The sequence below is a fragment of the Sus scrofa genome, chromosome 6, assembly GCF_000003025.6.
Source record: "Sus scrofa isolate TJ Tabasco breed Duroc chromosome 6, Sscrofa11.1, whole genome shotgun sequence".
Lineage (NCBI taxonomy): Eukaryota > Metazoa > Chordata > Mammalia > Artiodactyla > Suidae > Sus > Sus scrofa.
The window spans coordinates 58,757,820-58,775,218 of record NC_010448.4 but is presented as its reverse complement, the minus strand read 5'-3'; the positions used below and the strand labels follow the sequence as shown (position 1 = coordinate 58,775,218).

Sequence of the window (17,399 nt, the reverse complement as noted above, 5' to 3'; positions counted from 1 at the left end):
TCCTCATTGACCCATTGGTTTTTTAGTAGCATGTTGTTTAGTCTCCATGTAGTAGTTTTCTCTTTCCTTTTCCCATGGTTGATTTCTAATTTCATGGCATTGTGGTCAGAGAAGATACTTGAGATAATTTCTATGCTCCTAAATTTATTGAGATTCGCTTTGTGTCCCAATATGTGGTCGATTCTTGAGAATGTTCCATGAGCATTTGAGAAGAATGTGTATTCTACTTTTTTTGGATGTAGTGTCCTGAAGATATCAAGTCTAACTTTTCTATTGTTTCCTTTAGGATCTCTGTTGCTTTATTGGTTTTCTGTCTAGAGGATCTGTCCATTGATGTGAGGGGGGTATTAAGGTCTCCTACTATGATTGTATTCTCATCAATATCTCCCCTTATGTCTGCTAATATTTGTTGTATGTATCTGGGTGCTCCTGTATTTGGGGCATATATGTTGTCGATAGTAACGTCCTCTCCTTGGATGGATCCCTTAATCATTAAGTAGTGTCCTCCTTTGTCTTTCTTTATGTCTTTTGTTTTCAAGTCTATTTTGTCTGATATGAGCGTTTCGACTCCTGCTTTTCTGTCATGTCTATTGGCGTGAAATATTTTTCCCCACCCTTCCACCTTCAATCTATATGTATCTTTTGTCCTAAGGTGAGTTTCTTGTAGGCAGCATATTGAAGGTTTTTGCCTTTTTATCCACTCAGCCACTCTGTGTCTTTTGATTGGGGCATTCAGTCCATTGACATTTAAGGTGATAATTGATAGATGATTATTTATTGCCATTTGAACCTCGTGTTCCAGTTGATTCTATGGTTCTCCATTATTCCCTTCTTTCTTTTTTTTTTTTTTTTTTGGTTGGATGGTCTCCTGTTATTATCTGCTTGAGTGTATTTTTTTTTCATTTTTTGCAAATGCAATATTTGGTTTTGGCTTGTGGTTGCCCTGTTTTTTAAGTATGCTAACCCCTTCCCATAATTGTGTGTTTTAGCCTGATGGTCCTGTAAGTTCAAACACTTCATTACTATATTAAAATTAAGAAGAGAAACATACAAACAAACAAACAAAAAGGGTTATTTACTTCCTAACATCCCTTGCCCACATTTTATGGTTTTGATGACTCTTTTTTATTTTTTTCTTTTAAATTTTATTTTGTTTGAAGCATGTTCATAATTAAATCTGTATGCTGGCTTATTTGAGTGACTGCTCTCTGATTGTGGTTTCCTCAGTCCTAGTTCTTCCTCTTCTTCTTTTTTTTTCTTTTCTTTTTTCTTCCCTTTCCTTCCTTTCTTTTTGGTTTAGAGAAGCCCTTTCAATATTTCCTTTAACCTGGGTTTTGTGTTGCTGTATTCTTTAAGTTTTTGTTTGTTGGGAAAAATTTTTTATTTCCCCTTCTATTTTAAATGATATTCTTGCTGGATAGAGTATTCTAGGTTGCATATTTTTTCCTTTTAGCACTTTAAATATCTCTTGCCATTCCCTCCTGGCCCGTAGTGTTTCTGTAGAGAAATCGGCTGATATTCTTATGGGGGTTCCCTTGTAGGTAACATTCTGTTTTTCTCTTGCTGCCTTTAGGATCCTCTCTTTATCACTAACTTTTGCCATTTTTATTATGATGTGTCTTGGTGTGGGTCTATTTGGGTTCAGTTTGTTTGGCGCCCTCTGTGCTTCTTGTATCTTGAACCCAGTATCCTTTAGATTTGGGAAGTTCCCATCGATAATTTCTTCAAATATATTTTCCATTCCCTTATCTTTTTCTACTCCTTCTGGAATTCCTATTATGGGTAGATTGGCCCGCTTTACATTATCCCATAGGTCTCTTATATTGCTTTCCAGTTTTTTGATTCGGTTTTCTGTCTGTTGACCGGATTGAGTGATTTCCATTTTTCTATCTTCCATATCACTGATTTGTTCTTCTGCATTATTCATTCTGGTTTTTACTGCCCCTAGTTCAGTTTGCATCTCTGCAAATGAATGTTCTAGTTTTTCTTGGCTCCTCCTTATATTTTCTAGTTCCTTTCTGAGGGTATCTGCATTACTGTTCATATCTTCTCTTAATTCCTTCAGTATTTTCACTATTTCTCTTTTGAACTCCAGGTCTGTCAGACTGCAGAGATCTGTTTCATTGTTGACTGTTTTAGGTGAGTTCTCCTGTTGGTTTGACTGGGGGTGGTTTCTCAGTGTCTTCATCTTGCTTGTTGTTTTCTTTTTCCTGAGGGAGTTGTACTCTCCGTTATCGGGCAGTGTTTGCCTTGTCACTGCCGTGGAATATTTCCTGAGGGCTGGCGTTGTTGGTCAATCTTTTTTGAGGCAGTGTGGCTTTTAGGAAGTGTTGATGGAGCTAACAGTGTTTCTTTGAAGCAAAGGAGGACTTCCTGAGGGCAGACAGGACTGGGAGGTCCACACGACGATGGTAGCAGATTTCACTTGGTCATGCAGAGCTTGCTCTGGTGTTTTTAGGCTGTGGGGTTCTTGCAGGGGGTTGGCGGTGTTGGGCAGCTGCTATTCAGGAGTGCAGCAACCCCTGGGGGCTGGAGCAGCTGTCTGGGTCACTGAAAACCTAAGAGGCTCTTCCCTAGGGCAGCCCAACTCAGAAGGACGGCCTGCGATTGTAGGCGGATCTTTTCACAGTCTGGCCAAGCTTGTTGCAGCTTTTCTGGGCTGCAGGGGGTCCTCCAGGGGGCTGGTGGTGCTGAGCAGCTATTCCACGGGGGTGGGGCACCCCCTGGGGGCTTGGGCGGGTAGAAACCCAAGAGGCTCCTCCCCTGGGCATCCTGACTCAGAAAAACCATCTGAGAATTAGGCAGATCTATTCACGGCCTGGCTAGGCTTGTTCTAGCTTTTCTGGGCTTGCAGGCCTTTTCTCGGGGGCTGGTGGTGTTTGGTGCTGCTCTGCGGAAGTGTAGCCCCTCCAAAGGGAAAGCAGGCCTGTGCAGGGACAGCCCCTGTGGTGGTAGGCTTCAGCAATTGTTGAGGCCAGCCCTCCTGGATGGCAGGCAGCCCCAGGTTCGTGAGAGCGTAGGGGGTGGTGGGGGTGGGGGGAGGGGATGCACTGGGAAGCACAGCTTTCAGCTAGCTGGGGGGCCTGTAAACTTGCTGTGGCATGGGGGCTATTCTATGGGGACCCACCCCTTCTTCTCTCCCCTCCCCAGCACGGGCACAGACCAGGCTCTTCTCCCAGGTTCCCTCTGATGTGGCTTTCCACTTCCCCGCCCCTAGAGTATTGCTCCCTTTCTCTGCAACAGCTTTGTTTTCTAGTCTCCCAGGCAGTCTCTGCACTGTCAAATGGTTTCTAGACCTCCCAAGCAGTTTCCGCTCTGCCCCGCCCCCCAGCCCTTTCTCACGGACTAACCTTTGGAGTGGAGGTCTCCGTGCCCAGCCCCCATCCAGGCGTCCCCCGGCCCTTTCCGGAGACTAACCTCTGGAGCCGAGGATTCGGTGCCCAGCCCCCCCCCCCAGGCGTCTCAATTTTTGGTGACTGTGCCCGTAGTTCAGAGGGTCTATTCGGTTCTTGATCGGCTTTTCCGTACTCCAACTTACTGCTACACTCTTCTCTGCATCTGGAGATTCCTCTGGTTCGTTAGATCTTTCCCCCGTGTAGGTGACTTTCCAGGGTGCGGGATCCCTTTCTCCTCCGCAGTTCCCTTTCGGGAGCGCCCGTCCCGCTCGGATTCACCTTCTCTCACTCTCCTCTTTTCTCCCGTTCTGCCCAGTAATGTCACGAACTTCTAGCCGTTATTGGAGTTTAGGTTCCTCTGCCAGCGATTGGTTGCTGTTCTGTGCGAGTCATTTATTCTGTAGATGTGCTTTTTTTGTTGTGTTTGTGGGAGAGGGCGAGCGTGTCCCCCTACTCCTCCCTACTCCTCCTCCATCTTGTCCCTCCGTGTTCGGTTTTGAGAATCCCGCAGATCAAAGCCTCTGACACTCCCAGAACACTCTTGTCATCCCGTCTCTCGCTCCGTTATCTCGGACAGAGATCTGGGATTCTCAGGAAGACGGATTGTGGCGGGGTTGGGGAGGGTGTCCTGCATCAAGGTCGCAAGGGGCACCCAGCACCCGAGGAGAGACCATGCTTGAGAGGAGGAGGGGGAGCCTCCGGAAGGTGTTCTTGTCAACAAGGAGCCAGGAACTGTGGGGAGTGGGCGCAGGGGTGAGGACCGAGGAGGGTGTGGAAGGGGTTGGGAGAGGAGATGCCTTGAGTCAATATATTAGGAATAAAGGGAGCCAAGTTACTCAATGTCTATGATGGGATTTATAGATGTGCAAAGGGATTTGACGAGGATAAACTCTGAGGTGTTCCACTGGATTTGGAAATGGAAGTGTAATTTCATCTTGAAAAAATAACCTATATGTGGAAACTGAAAAATAAAATGAATGAGAAGAAATAGAACAAACTAGTAGTTCCCAGTGGGGAGAGGAAGGGGGATGGGAGAGGCAAGATAGCAGTAGGATATTAAGAGATACAAACTAATATATGCAAAACAAATATGAGAACGGATTGTCCAGCACAGGGAACATAGCTGGTATTCCACCAGGTCCATCTATTTAAAAAACTAGAAGTGCCAGGCAACACTTACTCTTCGTTGTTGGCGCCTCCATGTCTCGTACGGGAGGGAACAAACAGTGCATACTGGACAACAGAGCTCCTGAGGCTGAAGATCCTGAAAGTGGGGTCTAAGAGGCAGACCCCTTTTTATTCACACAAAGGGCCCTAGAGATGAGCCCATGCCTGCACTACAACCCCTGCCTTCCTTGGCTCTGGTCATGCGTTCCTCTGGTCCCTGGATTTAGATGCGGTGGAACCACACAACCACGGGTCTTGGGTGGAACCACTGGCATTGGGTCCCCCTCTCACAGGAAGCCCACCCCAGCCACTGTGTGAACCTCAGGGGGAGACACCTCCGTACTGTACTTTACGTTGTCAGATCTATCATCTCTATGCTCACGATTCACAATTATTTCCAGCCTTGCTTCTTTCCTGAGGACCAGCCTCACATAACCAAGGACCTGTGAGCATTTCTACCTGTCCAACCAGGAGGCATGTCAGTGTCACCTGGACCCATCCTCAATCTCTCCCATAGAGCTGATGTTCTCCCAATGTTCTTGCCTCCAAAACATCCAACAGCTGTTCTCAGTGCTTCCCTTCCCCATGTTCTCACGCCGATGTCTAGAGTCACGGATGGATGGATGGAGTTTTGTATTATGTGTGCATGTGTCTGTTGGTTTTTCCTGAGGTCCAGCTGATTGAGAACATAGGAGTCGTTTCAGATAAACAACATGGTGATTCACTATTTTTACAGCTTAGACTCAATGTCAAGTGTTCATGAGATATTAATGAAGTTCATGACTTAGAGCCACTCTCCATCTCCACCATCTTCATCGGCTACCGTGAAAACAGGACGAGGCTATCTCGAGAGTGGAAAAACCACACTTCAGTCTCTCTAGTAAACGGATGTTTCAAAGGAACTTTTGAAAATGGGGAAGAAAACCCTTTCACAATGTCACTGCTCAGTTCGAAAGGCCATGGGTGAGGGACAGATACTTAAATGGAGGCCAGGTTTTTCAGTAACGTGACTCACTGTCCCCTAAGTCTGAGGACGAATCACAGGAGGAGGAAGCGGTTCTGTCCAAGAAAGCAGGAGCACCAACGAGGCATGAATGACTGAGGGGCTTGTCCCCAGGAGGGGGGTGTAGATGCTGTTGCAGGAAAGGAGAAGTCAGAGGTGGGTGTGGGAAAAAAAAAGCCACAGACTGAGCTGGGAGTCCTGTTTCCTTCCCTCATGCCCTTGACTTCTCCTCTGCGCTCACGGCCGCGCTGACCTACACTGAGCTGCACTTAGATGCTAGATGTGCGTCTCTAATGACCTGAGCTCTGCAGGGCAGGGGGAACCTACATTTATCTGAAGCATCTCCAGGACTGGTGACCCCTGTCCACGCGGAGGAGCCACAGGGATGTGCTGATGGACGGGCGGAGGAGGAAGGAGACCCCAAGGGGAGGCTCTGAGAGGGAGGACACAGCCTGGTCACCTATGCCTGGAAGGGGCACCAGGTTTGTCATGGACACAAGCACCAGGCTCCCAGGAAGAGGCAGTTCCCCCTTCTGTGGGGATGCGGACGTGACAGCCCAGTGACAGGCACCAGCCTCCGAGGGGCCACACCCTGCAGTCTGTGTGTCCTGAGGGCGCTGGGCTCTCCTCCAGCTGCACAGCCTGGACCACGGGGAGGAGACGCCATGACCCCCACACTCCCGGGCCTGCTCTGCCTCGGTGAGAAGCAGGGCGAGGGGAAGCCCTGCTCCGGGGAGGACCCGCCCCCTCCCCACACCAGCCTGTGCTCTCGGGACACCCAGCACCCAGGGGGCGCCCGGGCATGAAAGGTTCTGCTCAGAGTCCAGGGCAAGTCCTCACAGGTGCTTTCTTCCAGGGCTGAGTGTGAGCCTGGGGACCCAGGTGCAGGCAGGTGAGTCCGTGCCCAGAGGTCCCAGCACCTCAGTGGGGACAAGGGGCCACCCCCAGGCACTGGGCATGGAGACGGCAGGGAGGGGCTGAAGGGTGGGGAGCCAGGCAGGGTTGGGCTGAGAGCTGGGGGCCTGGGGGCGGGGAGGTCTTGTGACCTGGTCTCTCATGTCCTTCCAGGGACCCTCCCCAAACCCACCCTCTGGGCTGAACCAGGCCCTCTGGTCACCTGGAATAGCTCTGTGACCATCTGGTGTCAGGGGACCCTGGGGGACCAGAAGTTCCATCTGGTTAAAGAGGGAAGGCAAACTCCCTGGGACCGACTGAGCCCACTGGAGGCTGGGGACAAGGCCAAGTTCTCCATCCCGTACATGACCCAGGACTACACAGGGAGGTACCGCTGTTACTGTATCAGCCCCTCTGGCAGGTCAGAGCCCAGTGACACTCTGGAGCTGGTGGTGACAGGTGAGAGGACACTCAGGGGGCCCAGCCTCAGGCTCTGATCTCAGGCAGGGGTCTGCTCTCAGGGTGGGTCCCTCTCACAGCCCAGCCCTGGGGGAGCTCAGGGGCCATGAGCCCCATGTAACAAGCTGCCCCCTTCTCTCCTAGGAGCCCACAGAAAACCCGCCCTCTCAGCCCTGCCCAGCCCTGTGGTGGCCTCAGGAGGGAACGTGACCCTCCAGTGTGGCTCACAGGACAGATATGACAGGTTCATCCTGACTAAGGAAGGAGAACACAAGTCCTCCTGGACCCTGGACACACAGCAACACCCTAATAGGCAGACCCGGGCCCTGTTCCCTGTGGGCCCCGTGACCCCCAGCCACAGGGGGACGTTCAGATGCTATGGCTCTTTCAGAGACAAACCCCAGGTGTGGTCAGAACCCAGTGACCCCCTGGAGCTCCTGGTCTCAGGTGAGGGGGGCCCAGCCTGGTCCCAGAGCCCCATGTGAGTGGGAGGCTCAGGGGGTGGGGCTCCTGGACCAGAACCCAGAGTGTGAGAGACAGTGAGACCTGGGGGCAAGGGGGGACAAGGGGGTCATGGGGGAAGCAGCCCCTAACTCAGGGCTCTCTCTCCCCAGGGGGCTCTGGGAAGCCCTCCCTCCTGACCCCGCAGGGCCCTGTCGTGGCCTCTGGACAGAGCCTGACCCTCCAGTGTCGCTCTGCCATCAGCTATGACAGGTTCGCTCTGGCCAAGGAGGGGGCACGGGTCCTCCGCCAGCGCCCTGCCTGGCAGCCCCAGGCTGGGCTCTCTCAGGCCCACTTCCCCCTGGGCCAGGTGAGCGGCCTCCATGGGGGCCGGTACAGATGCTATGGTGGACACAACCTCTCCTCCCTGTGGTCGGCCCCCAGTGACCCCCTGGACATCCTGGTGGCAGGTGAGGAGCCAGCGGGTCAGGCGGGGACCCAGCCTCTGCACAGGCCCTGCTGGGGGAGCCCCAGGGGGGATGCTGGGACCAGGGGAAGGGGTCCCCAGGGAGGGAGGGACAGACATGGGGTTGGGGGGATGGAGAGGCTCAGAGAAACACAGATACACACAGATGAGGGTCCTCAGAGAGGCCCTGCCGAGTCTCTGTTCAGAATCAGGCCGGCCGGTAGCCCCTCACCACCTCCTTCTCTCTAGGATGGTTCCCTGCCACACCCTCCCTCTCGGTGCAGCCGGGCCCCTCGGTGGCCGCAGGACAGAACGTGACCCTGCTGTGTCGGTCATGGGTTCCCATGGACACTTTCCTTCTGTCCAAGGAGGGGGCGGCCCACCCCCCGCTGCGTCTTAGGTCACAGCCCCGAGCTGGGCAGAACCAGGCCCAGTTCTCCATGGGTCCTGTGACCTCGGCCCATGGGGGCACCTACAGGTGCTACGGCTCACTCAGCAGGGACCCCTACCTGCTGTCACAGCCCAGTCAGCCCCTGGAACTCGAGATCTCAGGTGAGAGCACCATGACCTTGTCCTGAGCTCAGGCAGCCCAGGACCCTGTCCCCTGAGAGCTCCTGGCTGGGGTGGGCGTGAGGGGACCTGCCCCTCAGAGGCCCTTCTGCCTCTGCCCATCCCTCCCCTCCCCAGGTCTGAAAGGTACCAGGCGGGCACCAGGAGGGTCTTGAGGAGGAGACAGGGCAGGTGCAGGGAGAGTTTGGTGAGGCAGGGACTCAGGGGCAGCCCCAGCCCCCAGCCCCCAGCCCCTTCCTGGCCTCATTCCCAGGAGCCCTGGGAGCCACCAGCCCCCACACCCAGGCCCCAGTTCAACAATGGGGGAATCTCAGGGCCCATTTGCTCACGGAGAGCACAGGCCACCACAGGGCAGTTTTGAGTCTCTGAGGAACTAATGCTGCTCAGAGGCTCAAGGAGAGGCTGGTCATCCAGGGGGAGGGGTAAGGCAGAGATTGGGGGGGACCCCAGGGCTCCAGGGGCTCTGAGATGGGTGGGTAAAGGTGGTCACGGGAGGGAGATGTTGGGACCAGCCCCCTTACCTCCCATCCTGACCCCCAGGAGGCTCCCAGGATCAACCCCTCCCACCCACGGACTCAGCCCCCCCCAGGGGTGAGTGCAGGTCTGTGGAGGGGAGTACTCGGGGGACACGGTGGGGTAAACCCCACTGACCAGCTGAGCTTCCTGTTCTCAGGGGACGGGTCCCGAGTCTGCCCTGTTAGAGCTCAGTCAGCACAGGGTCCTGACCCCAGAAAAGTATGAGACACTCATACAAGAGGGGACACAGGGCAGACTCCACAGAGGGGGACACAGAACCCAGGGAAGGGCTGCGTGTCCCCAACTCCTCACCCAAACCCCACTTCATGATTCTCAGGACCAGCAGACACCATCCGCCCATCACAAAACCAGCCAGATCCCACGAGCGGTGAGGAGGAAAAATCCTCAATTATGGGGCTGGGTTCTGGGGTGCAGGTCCTATAAAGGGGAGGCTGTGCCCAGGGTTCTGGGGGGACTGGGGTCTGCCCTCACCTCTGTGACCTCTCTGTCCGCATCCCCTAGCCTCTCCCCGACAAGACTACACAGTGGGGAACATCGTCCGGATGGCCGTGGCTGCCCTGATCCTGCTGGGCCTTGGGATTCTGCTCTTTGAAGTTCAACATGGCCATGGAGGAACCCAAGACGCAGCCAGGAGCTGAGCACAGAGGCCACAGGGCACCATCCAGAGGGCACAGCCTTGGCAATGAGCCGATGGGCCCAGGAGGTTCTGGAAGAGAATCCGCAGTGTTGTGAGAACTGCCTGCTGAGACCGTGGAGTGAGAGATGGGGTGTGGGTGTCGGGGGAGGACTGGGGAGTCCCCGTGCAAGGCTCTGCCTCTGTTAAACCGAGGTGCTCTCCCCCTCCTTGGACGCCTCTCCCTGACGGCCTGTCTTCTCTCACCTGGGACATGAGGTGCAGCCCACATGGCAGGTGTGTGCCCAAACCTGAAACACCTGCGTGCTCTGGTCCAATTTCATGGGGGATATTTGTCTTTTAATTTAATTCCACATTCCCTGAGATGTACTACTGACCTCCACCTCTGCAGCCAGAAGCAAAAGATGGTTTAAAGAACTGAACTAGAGAAAAAATGATTGAGAGAGAAAAATAAACGAATAAATAAAAATAAATAAAAAACTGAACAAGTGACGAAAAATCAGGTACTCTTTGGAACGGATGAATCCAAAACGATTCCCTTAAGCCCTTTCTGGAATCTCCAGCCCTCCCCTCCTCATCACATGTCACCCAGTGCAGTTCTTCCAGAAGCACCTGCACTTTGCAGGGACACCCTGGTGTTTGAGGTGACAGCCAGGTGCCGTGCTGATAAATGGACCCTAAGAATATGTCATTTGTCAAAAGCCCATCCTCGTGGCCTTTGTCTCTCTTTAGACTATCTCTTTCTGGCCACCGTCAGGGTGCCCGTGCAAATGCACTGAAGGCAGAGGTGGGAAGCAGGGAAGAGAGTTGTGTGATGGGACTTCCTGTCGGGGCTCAGGGGTAGTGAATCTCATGAGTATCCATGAGGACACAGGATCCATCCCTGGCCTTGCCCAGTGGGTTAAGGATCTGGTGTGGCTGTGACCTGTGGTGTAGGCAGGCAGCTGAAGCTCCAATTTGACCCCTGGTCCAGGTACCATGGGTGCGGCCATAAAAGCAAATATATATATGTATTTATATAAATTAAAAATTTCTTCAAGTCCACAAAAAGTAAATGCTGGGAGGCTGTGGAGAAAAGGGACCCCCCCCTACGGTGCTGGTGGGAAGGTAACTTGGTGCAGCCACCATGGAGAACAGTATGGGGGTTCCTCAGAAAACTAAATGTAGAACCACCACAGGACCCAGCAATCCCACTCCTGGGCATCTATCCAGGGAAAACCACCATTTGAAAAGATCCACGCACCCCCGTGTCCAGCGCAGCCCCATTTACAACAGCCAACCTCGTGGCCGTCGGCAGAGGAGGGAGAAGAAGACGCGGTACGTGGATACGTGGATACGACGGGTGAGGCTCAGGGAGGGAAGCCGAATGGAAGAGTGCTGTTTGCAGCAACACACATGGACCTCGAGACGCGCACACGGAGGTCAGTGACTCAGACAGAGAAAGACAGAGAGCATGTGACAGACAGCCCGGACACAGGGAATCTCGGTTTTAACATGGTATCAATAATGCATTTACAAAACAGACACAGACGGACACAACAGAAATCAAACTTCAGGTTTCCAATGGAGAAATGTTGGGAGAGGAATCAGGCATTTGGGACTAACCCACATGCACTATTCCACAGACAGTAACAACCATCAGGGAGCCTGAAAGGCACAGGGCCATCCACTCAATCATCTGGAATAAACTGTATGCTAAAGAACTGGAGGAGTTGCCTCTGGGGGCACCCACAGCGAGTGAAGGGCCCAACTTGTCTCCATGAGGATGTGGGTTGGATCCCTGGCCTGGATCAGTGGGTTAACTACCCGGCTTTGCCGGAAGCTGTGCTGTAGGTCACAGACACGGCTCCGATCTGGCGTGGCTGTGGGTGTGGAGGCGTCTGGCGCAACAGCTCTGATTCAACCCCAGCCTGGGAACTTCCCTATTTTGCAAGTGTGGCTCTAAAAGGCAAACCAAAGAAAAAAAAATCTGAACGAGGGTGTATATATGTACATGCAGATGCAATTCACTTCGTTGTACACCTGAAACTAACACGACATACTCAACCATACTCTGATAAACTTTTTTAAAAATCAAATAAAACAAAAGCCATTTCTCAAAGACAAAGTAACGGCAAAAGACCCACAAGAGCCGAAACATCTTGACAAAGAACAACGGAGTTGGACACCGCATACGTCCTCAAGTAAAACTTTATGACAGAGTCGCAGGATCTCATCACCATGATGCCAGCATCAGGATGCATGCTCGCAATAAAACCGAAGGACAACACGCAAACCCACATGAAGGATCAGCTGAGTTTTTACAAAGCTGCCAAGACTCCCACGTGGGGAAAGGACACTCTCTTCAACCAGCGGAGCGGGGAAATCGGGGTCTCCACCTGCAGAAGAACAAGGCTGGAGCCTTACCCTCATCATACCCACAAATCAGCTCCAAAGGATCAGTGGAAGAGCGGAAAGGCTTCTAGAGAAAACAGAAGTAAGTCACTGTAACTGTGAACTTCACAGCATTTCTTAGATAGGACACTAACAAGGACAAGAAGAAAAGGAAGCATAGATGAATTGAACCTCATCAAAATATAAAGTATACAAGCATCAAAAACAATAAAGAGGATAAAGGACACGGTAAAAATTCAAAAAAAAAAATGCCTGCACACCCCCTGTCTCATTGGAGTAGAGGATCCTGACAGAGAAAGAACACCTGTAACTCAATCATAAGAAATGACCCAGTATGTTAAAAAAATATCAAGAGGCTTGAATAGACATTTCCACACAGACGATACCCAGGGGCACAGTGAGCACAGAAAATGGGGTTCAGCACACTGGCCATTAGAGAAATGCAACAAACACCAAGGGAAATACCAGCTGAAACCAACCACATCGACCAAAACGTGAAAAAACTGATTAACCAGTGGCAAGGAGCAGGTGGGGAGATTTGAACCCACATACACCGCTCTTGGGAACGTGAACTGGGTCAACCTCTGTCCACAGCCAGTGGCACGTCCTGAAAAGCTGGAACCCGGGAGGACCGGATGACCTAGGCATTCCACCTCTAGCTGTGGCCTCTATGGTGCAGCGTCCTGTGCTCTAGAGAGCTGCTGTCCAAGTGTGACCCCCCATGGGTACAGGAGCTGGGTCTCAGGGGAAGAGCTCTGCCTGCCACAAAGAAAAAGGACAAGAAAATTCAGCCAGCAGGTTCCAGCACGTCTGCAGGTGGGCTCACCAGGGAATTCACAGGAAACACAACAGGACAACCACCCAGAAGCCCGACACTGATGAAGACACACACACAGAAACCACAGCTCCTGGTCGCCACTTGGTGCTCTGCCCACAGCACGGAAACGGAGCCGACAGCATCAGAGGAGGAGTGACTGGCCGGGGGCAAGTGGTGGGCGGGAAATGACTCTAGGTCTGGATGAAGAGGGATGACGAGGGGGGGCTGCTGCTGAGAGCAACGAGGACGTGGGAAAGGGCGAGGGTTTGGGAGAAACACAACCACACATCCAGCCCAGGAGGGTGGGGGGGCCTCCGGGGATCAGAGGACAGGAGCATCAACACCTCCCTGAACCCCTTCTGCCCCGGGCTCCTCCATCCTCCGATGGCCCCACTTGTCCCCTGGACCAGCAAGGGGACACCCAGGGGCCCTCGAGTCTTCGCCCTCTCCCAGCCCACAGACAACAAACCAGCCCACAGGCCTGGCCCTGAGCCCTTCCAATCCCTGGCCTGGTCCCACACCACAGTCGAGCTCAGGGCAAGACGCAGGAGGATGTGCTGGTGCGACCCCAGCAGCCTCCTTCCTGGCGTTCCTGCCCCAGGACCTCATGCCCAGCTGCGGGATTTGCTTCGCATGGCCCCAACCTCCACTACCGCAGGACCCGCCCCTGCAAAGCATCCTTCCAGGGTCTCCACCTGCCCTCAGGAAACTCCAAGGGCCCCCACCTGACATCCCACGAGGCTGGTGGTCAGAATGAGCTGACCTCTCCAGCACCAGCCAAGCTGACGCCCCCCTCAGGCCCAACTCATCCAGGAGTCATCTCCTCTCCCCAGACACACACAACCAGAGGTATCACGTGAGGTTCTTCTCAAGGGCCGACCCTTGAGCCTGGTTTTCACATCACAGACTCCTGCCCAAACCTCCCGGACCATGAAGACAACAAAGAACTCCGTTCCACAGGGAATGTGCTTGTTGTAGGATTCATTTAAGGGTTTCCTGAGAAATGCACACGCACCACTCAGGTACTGATCCAGGCATCACTTCGTGGTCAGACTGATGCTGGGGCCGACTCACTCTGTATTCCCACATCCTGCTGCCCTCCCGTCCCAACAGCCACGTGTCCACACCTTCCTCAAGGCTGTGGCCTGAAGGACAGACTCCAGGCACACTTGCAGGGGCCCCAGACCCTGTGGGATGGGGGGCAAGAGCCCTGATGGCTCCAGCCCTTGGCACAGCTCCCCTCTCCCTGGTCGAGGATGCCAGCCCCTCACCGCACCTGTGCTCACCTCTGTCCGTCTGGGTCTGTCCTGCTAAAGGTCCCCACACTCACGCAATCACAAGGCGACTGGATGTTCACCTGTTCCTGTCTCGCTGTCCTCTGTCCTTCTCTGCCTACACAAGTCACCAAAACAGAGCCATCACCGACACACGCACTGCCCATTGTCACCATCAGAGTTCCATGAGTCCAGGGAAGGACCTGGCCACCTTCACAAGGAAGCTCATGTCTGGATATAGCACCTGCTCCATAATCCCTGGCTGACAGCCTGGGTGGTGGGAGGAAGAAAGGCTGCATTGACAAGTTGCAGGAAGGGAAGTGACCTCCCCAAGGCCCACAGGGTCAAGGAAGAGCAGAGTCAGAACTGGAACCAAAGCAGTGCTCTCACTGGCCCCTCAGCTGGGTCTTCGGCTCTAGCCGTGTCTGGACGGAACAGACCCAGGGACGCCCTCCCTCCAGCCTCCGACCTCCCTCCAAGCATTTCCCAGTCCCAACCTTGGAACAAATCCCTCCCCCATCCTCTGCCTCCAGGACCAGCCCACACCATCTTCTGAGCTTCACTCCGTATTGCTGACCCACCAGGAGCGCCCAGATGCGTCAGAATCATTCCACCGAGGTGGAGGCCACCATCGACCGCCTGGTCAACAGGCATCTGCCCACATCTCACACCTACCTCTCGCTGGCCTTCTTTGTCCACTGCTGTGATGAGGCTTTGGAGGGGATGCGCCCCTTTTTTCTTAAAATGCTGAGCAGAATCACGAGGGTGCCGAGCTCTCCGGAAAATGCAAAGGTGCAGAGGGGGCTGCAGCCTCTTCCAGGACGAGCAGAACCCCCTCAGGAGCAGGGGTGAAAACCCAGGACGCCATGGAAGCTGCTGAGCTGCTGGAGAAGACCTGAACCGGGCCCTCTGGACCCAAAGGCCCTGGGTTCTCCCCACACACATGCCCACCTCCCTGACTTCCTGTGGAGCCGCTGCCTGGGGAGCAGGTGAAACTCACCAGGAAGATGGGCCACCACCTGACCGCCCTCTGCAGGCTGCCCGCCCCTGGGCTGTGCTGGGCTACTTTCTCCTGCAAAGCCTCCCCCTCAGGTGCCCCCAGAAGCCTCTGGGAACCAGCCCGAGCCTGGGCGTCTGCCTCAAGTCTCTCTGCAGACACGATGCAGCTCTCGAACCACCCTGGACCCTTTGCCCCAGCCGTGAACCAAAGGGATACAAATACAACATTGCAGAAAAAAGAACTGGCATTAGACGAGGCTGCTCCTGGCCCTGCCCTGCATCCTCACCTGCCTGCCCTGGACCCGTCTCTCTCCCTGGATGTGGCTTTGGCATGAGGGTGTGTGGGGCCCGGTGTAACTCAGATAGGGCCTCACCTGAGGCATATGTGAGTTCCCAGGCTAGGGGCTGACCTGGAGCTACCGCTGCTGGCCTATGCCACAACCATGGCAGTGCAGAATTGAAGACACATCTGCAACCTATACCATAGTGTATGGGAATGCCGGATCCTGAACCCACTAAGTGAGGCCAGGGATCGAACCTGCATCCTCATGGATACTAGTCGGATGGTTTGTTTTGTTTTGTTTTGCTTTACTTTTTGCTTTTTAGGGTCACACCTTGGGCATATGGAGGTGCCCAGGCTAGGGACAGAATTGGACCTGTAGCTGCTGGACTACCCCACAGCCACACCAATGCAGGATCCAAGCCATGGCTGTGACCTACACCACAGCTCATCACAATGCCAGATACTTAACCCAACGAGCAAAGCCAAGGATCGAACCTGCATCCTCACGGATGCTAGTCAGATTCGTTAACCACCAAGCCACAACAGGAACTCTACTAGTCGGATTCTTTTCCACAGAGCCACAATGAGAACTCCTGCAGCATTTATTTATAACAGAAAGATACAGGAGCAACCCAAGTGGCCAGCAACAGACCATGGCTTAAGATCTGGTGTGTAGGACTCCCTGTCGTGGCTCAGTGGAAACCAATCCCACTAGGAACCATGAGGTTGTGGGTTTGATCCCTGGCCTCCCTCCATGAGTTAAGGATCTGGCATTGCCATGAGCTGTGGGGTAGGTCACAGACCTGTCTTGGATCTGGTATTGCTGTGGCTGTGGTGTAGGCCGGCGGCTACAGCTCCAATGCGACCCCTAGCCTGGGAACCTCCATATGCCATGGGTGTGGCCCTAAAACGCAAACCAACACACAAAATCTGGTGTGGAACCCACTGCTCCAGGCCATGGATCAAACCGGCCCCTCTGCAGAGACCAACCCCTACGCCTCAGCGGGAACTCCACGTCACTGCTCATTATAAACACGATGCTGAGTGTTAGACCCCGACTCATTTCTCCTCTAACTGAAGTTTGAAGCAACAGCAGCTGGTGAATCTGACCTGCTTTATGACATTTTACAAATACGCCAAAATTTGCTTTAACCTACAATCCCTTTTTTCCAAAGAAATTCACTATGTTTTAAATTTCTTGCTTAGTATTTATTTATTTTTCATTTTGGGGCTGAACCCACAGCATAGGGAGGCTCCCAGGCTGAAATCAGAGCTTCAGCTGCCAGCCTCCGCCACAGCCACAGCAATGCCAGATCCAAGTTGTATCTGTGACCTACACCACAGCTCTTGTGCTTATAAATATTGCTACTATAGACACCCTTGAAATATTCTACTCTCTATACATGCAAGTTTTTCTATGTTTGACATGGCAAGGAACTGCTGGGTAGCACAGACATACCTGAAAAACTAATGGGTAATGACACAGTTCTCACTTAATTAAGGTCTTAATTTACACAACCAGAAACACGTACAGTAAACCCATCTGTCCCAGACTCACTAACACTTTTCTTGTCAGACTTTTTAAAAGCATTTGCCAAGCTCTCATTCAAGAAATTTAATTCACCGTTTAATAAAACTCTCCCCAAAGAGAACTCCAGGCCTCAGAGCCTTGACTTTAAATTCCAGAAAACAGGTAAGAACCATAACACCAATTCTGCACAATCTCTCCCAGACACCAGATGAGGAGGAAATGCTTTGTACTTTACGAGGCTACACTCTAATGACAAAACTAAACAAAGACAATGCAAGACACACAACAAAAACCTGCAGGCCAGTCTCCCCCGAGAGCATAAACGTGACCTTCAAATCAAATTTTACACTGTCTTTTCAAAATGCTACGCCACATCCAAGGGGAGCTTATCCCAGGCACGCAAGGCTGGTTTGATATGCAGAAATCAAACCACCACACTGACAATCCAAGAAAGACAAACCACCCGCTCGAGTCAGAGCGGGGCCCAATCAACCTCCACTCACGAGGAACCACCCAACACAGCAGAACCCCTGGC

General features: G+C 53.0%; 1 protein-coding gene across 2 annotated transcripts; it reads left to right on the top strand.

The window, feature by feature from the left end:
* LOC100521529 (leukocyte immunoglobulin-like receptor subfamily A member 6) lies at positions 3,851 to 11,382 on the top strand. Of its 2 annotated transcripts, XM_003134173.4 has the most exons (8): positions 3,856 to 6,264; positions 6,422 to 6,457; positions 6,634 to 6,918; positions 7,063 to 7,365; positions 7,533 to 7,829; positions 8,075 to 8,377; positions 9,249 to 9,299; positions 9,434 to 11,376. In XM_003134173.4, exons 1-8 carry the CDS (start codon positions 6,231 to 6,233, stop codon positions 9,568 to 9,570), a joined length of 1,446 nt encoding a protein of 481 aa, XP_003134221.2. In that variant the 5' UTR covers positions 3,856 to 6,230; the 3' UTR covers positions 9,571 to 11,376. The 2 variants fall into 2 exon arrangements, with proteins under 2 accessions (XP_020950617.1, XP_003134221.2); XM_021094958.1 differs by lacking the exon at positions 7,063 to 7,365 and having other exon boundaries at positions 3,851 to 6,264; positions 9,434 to 11,382.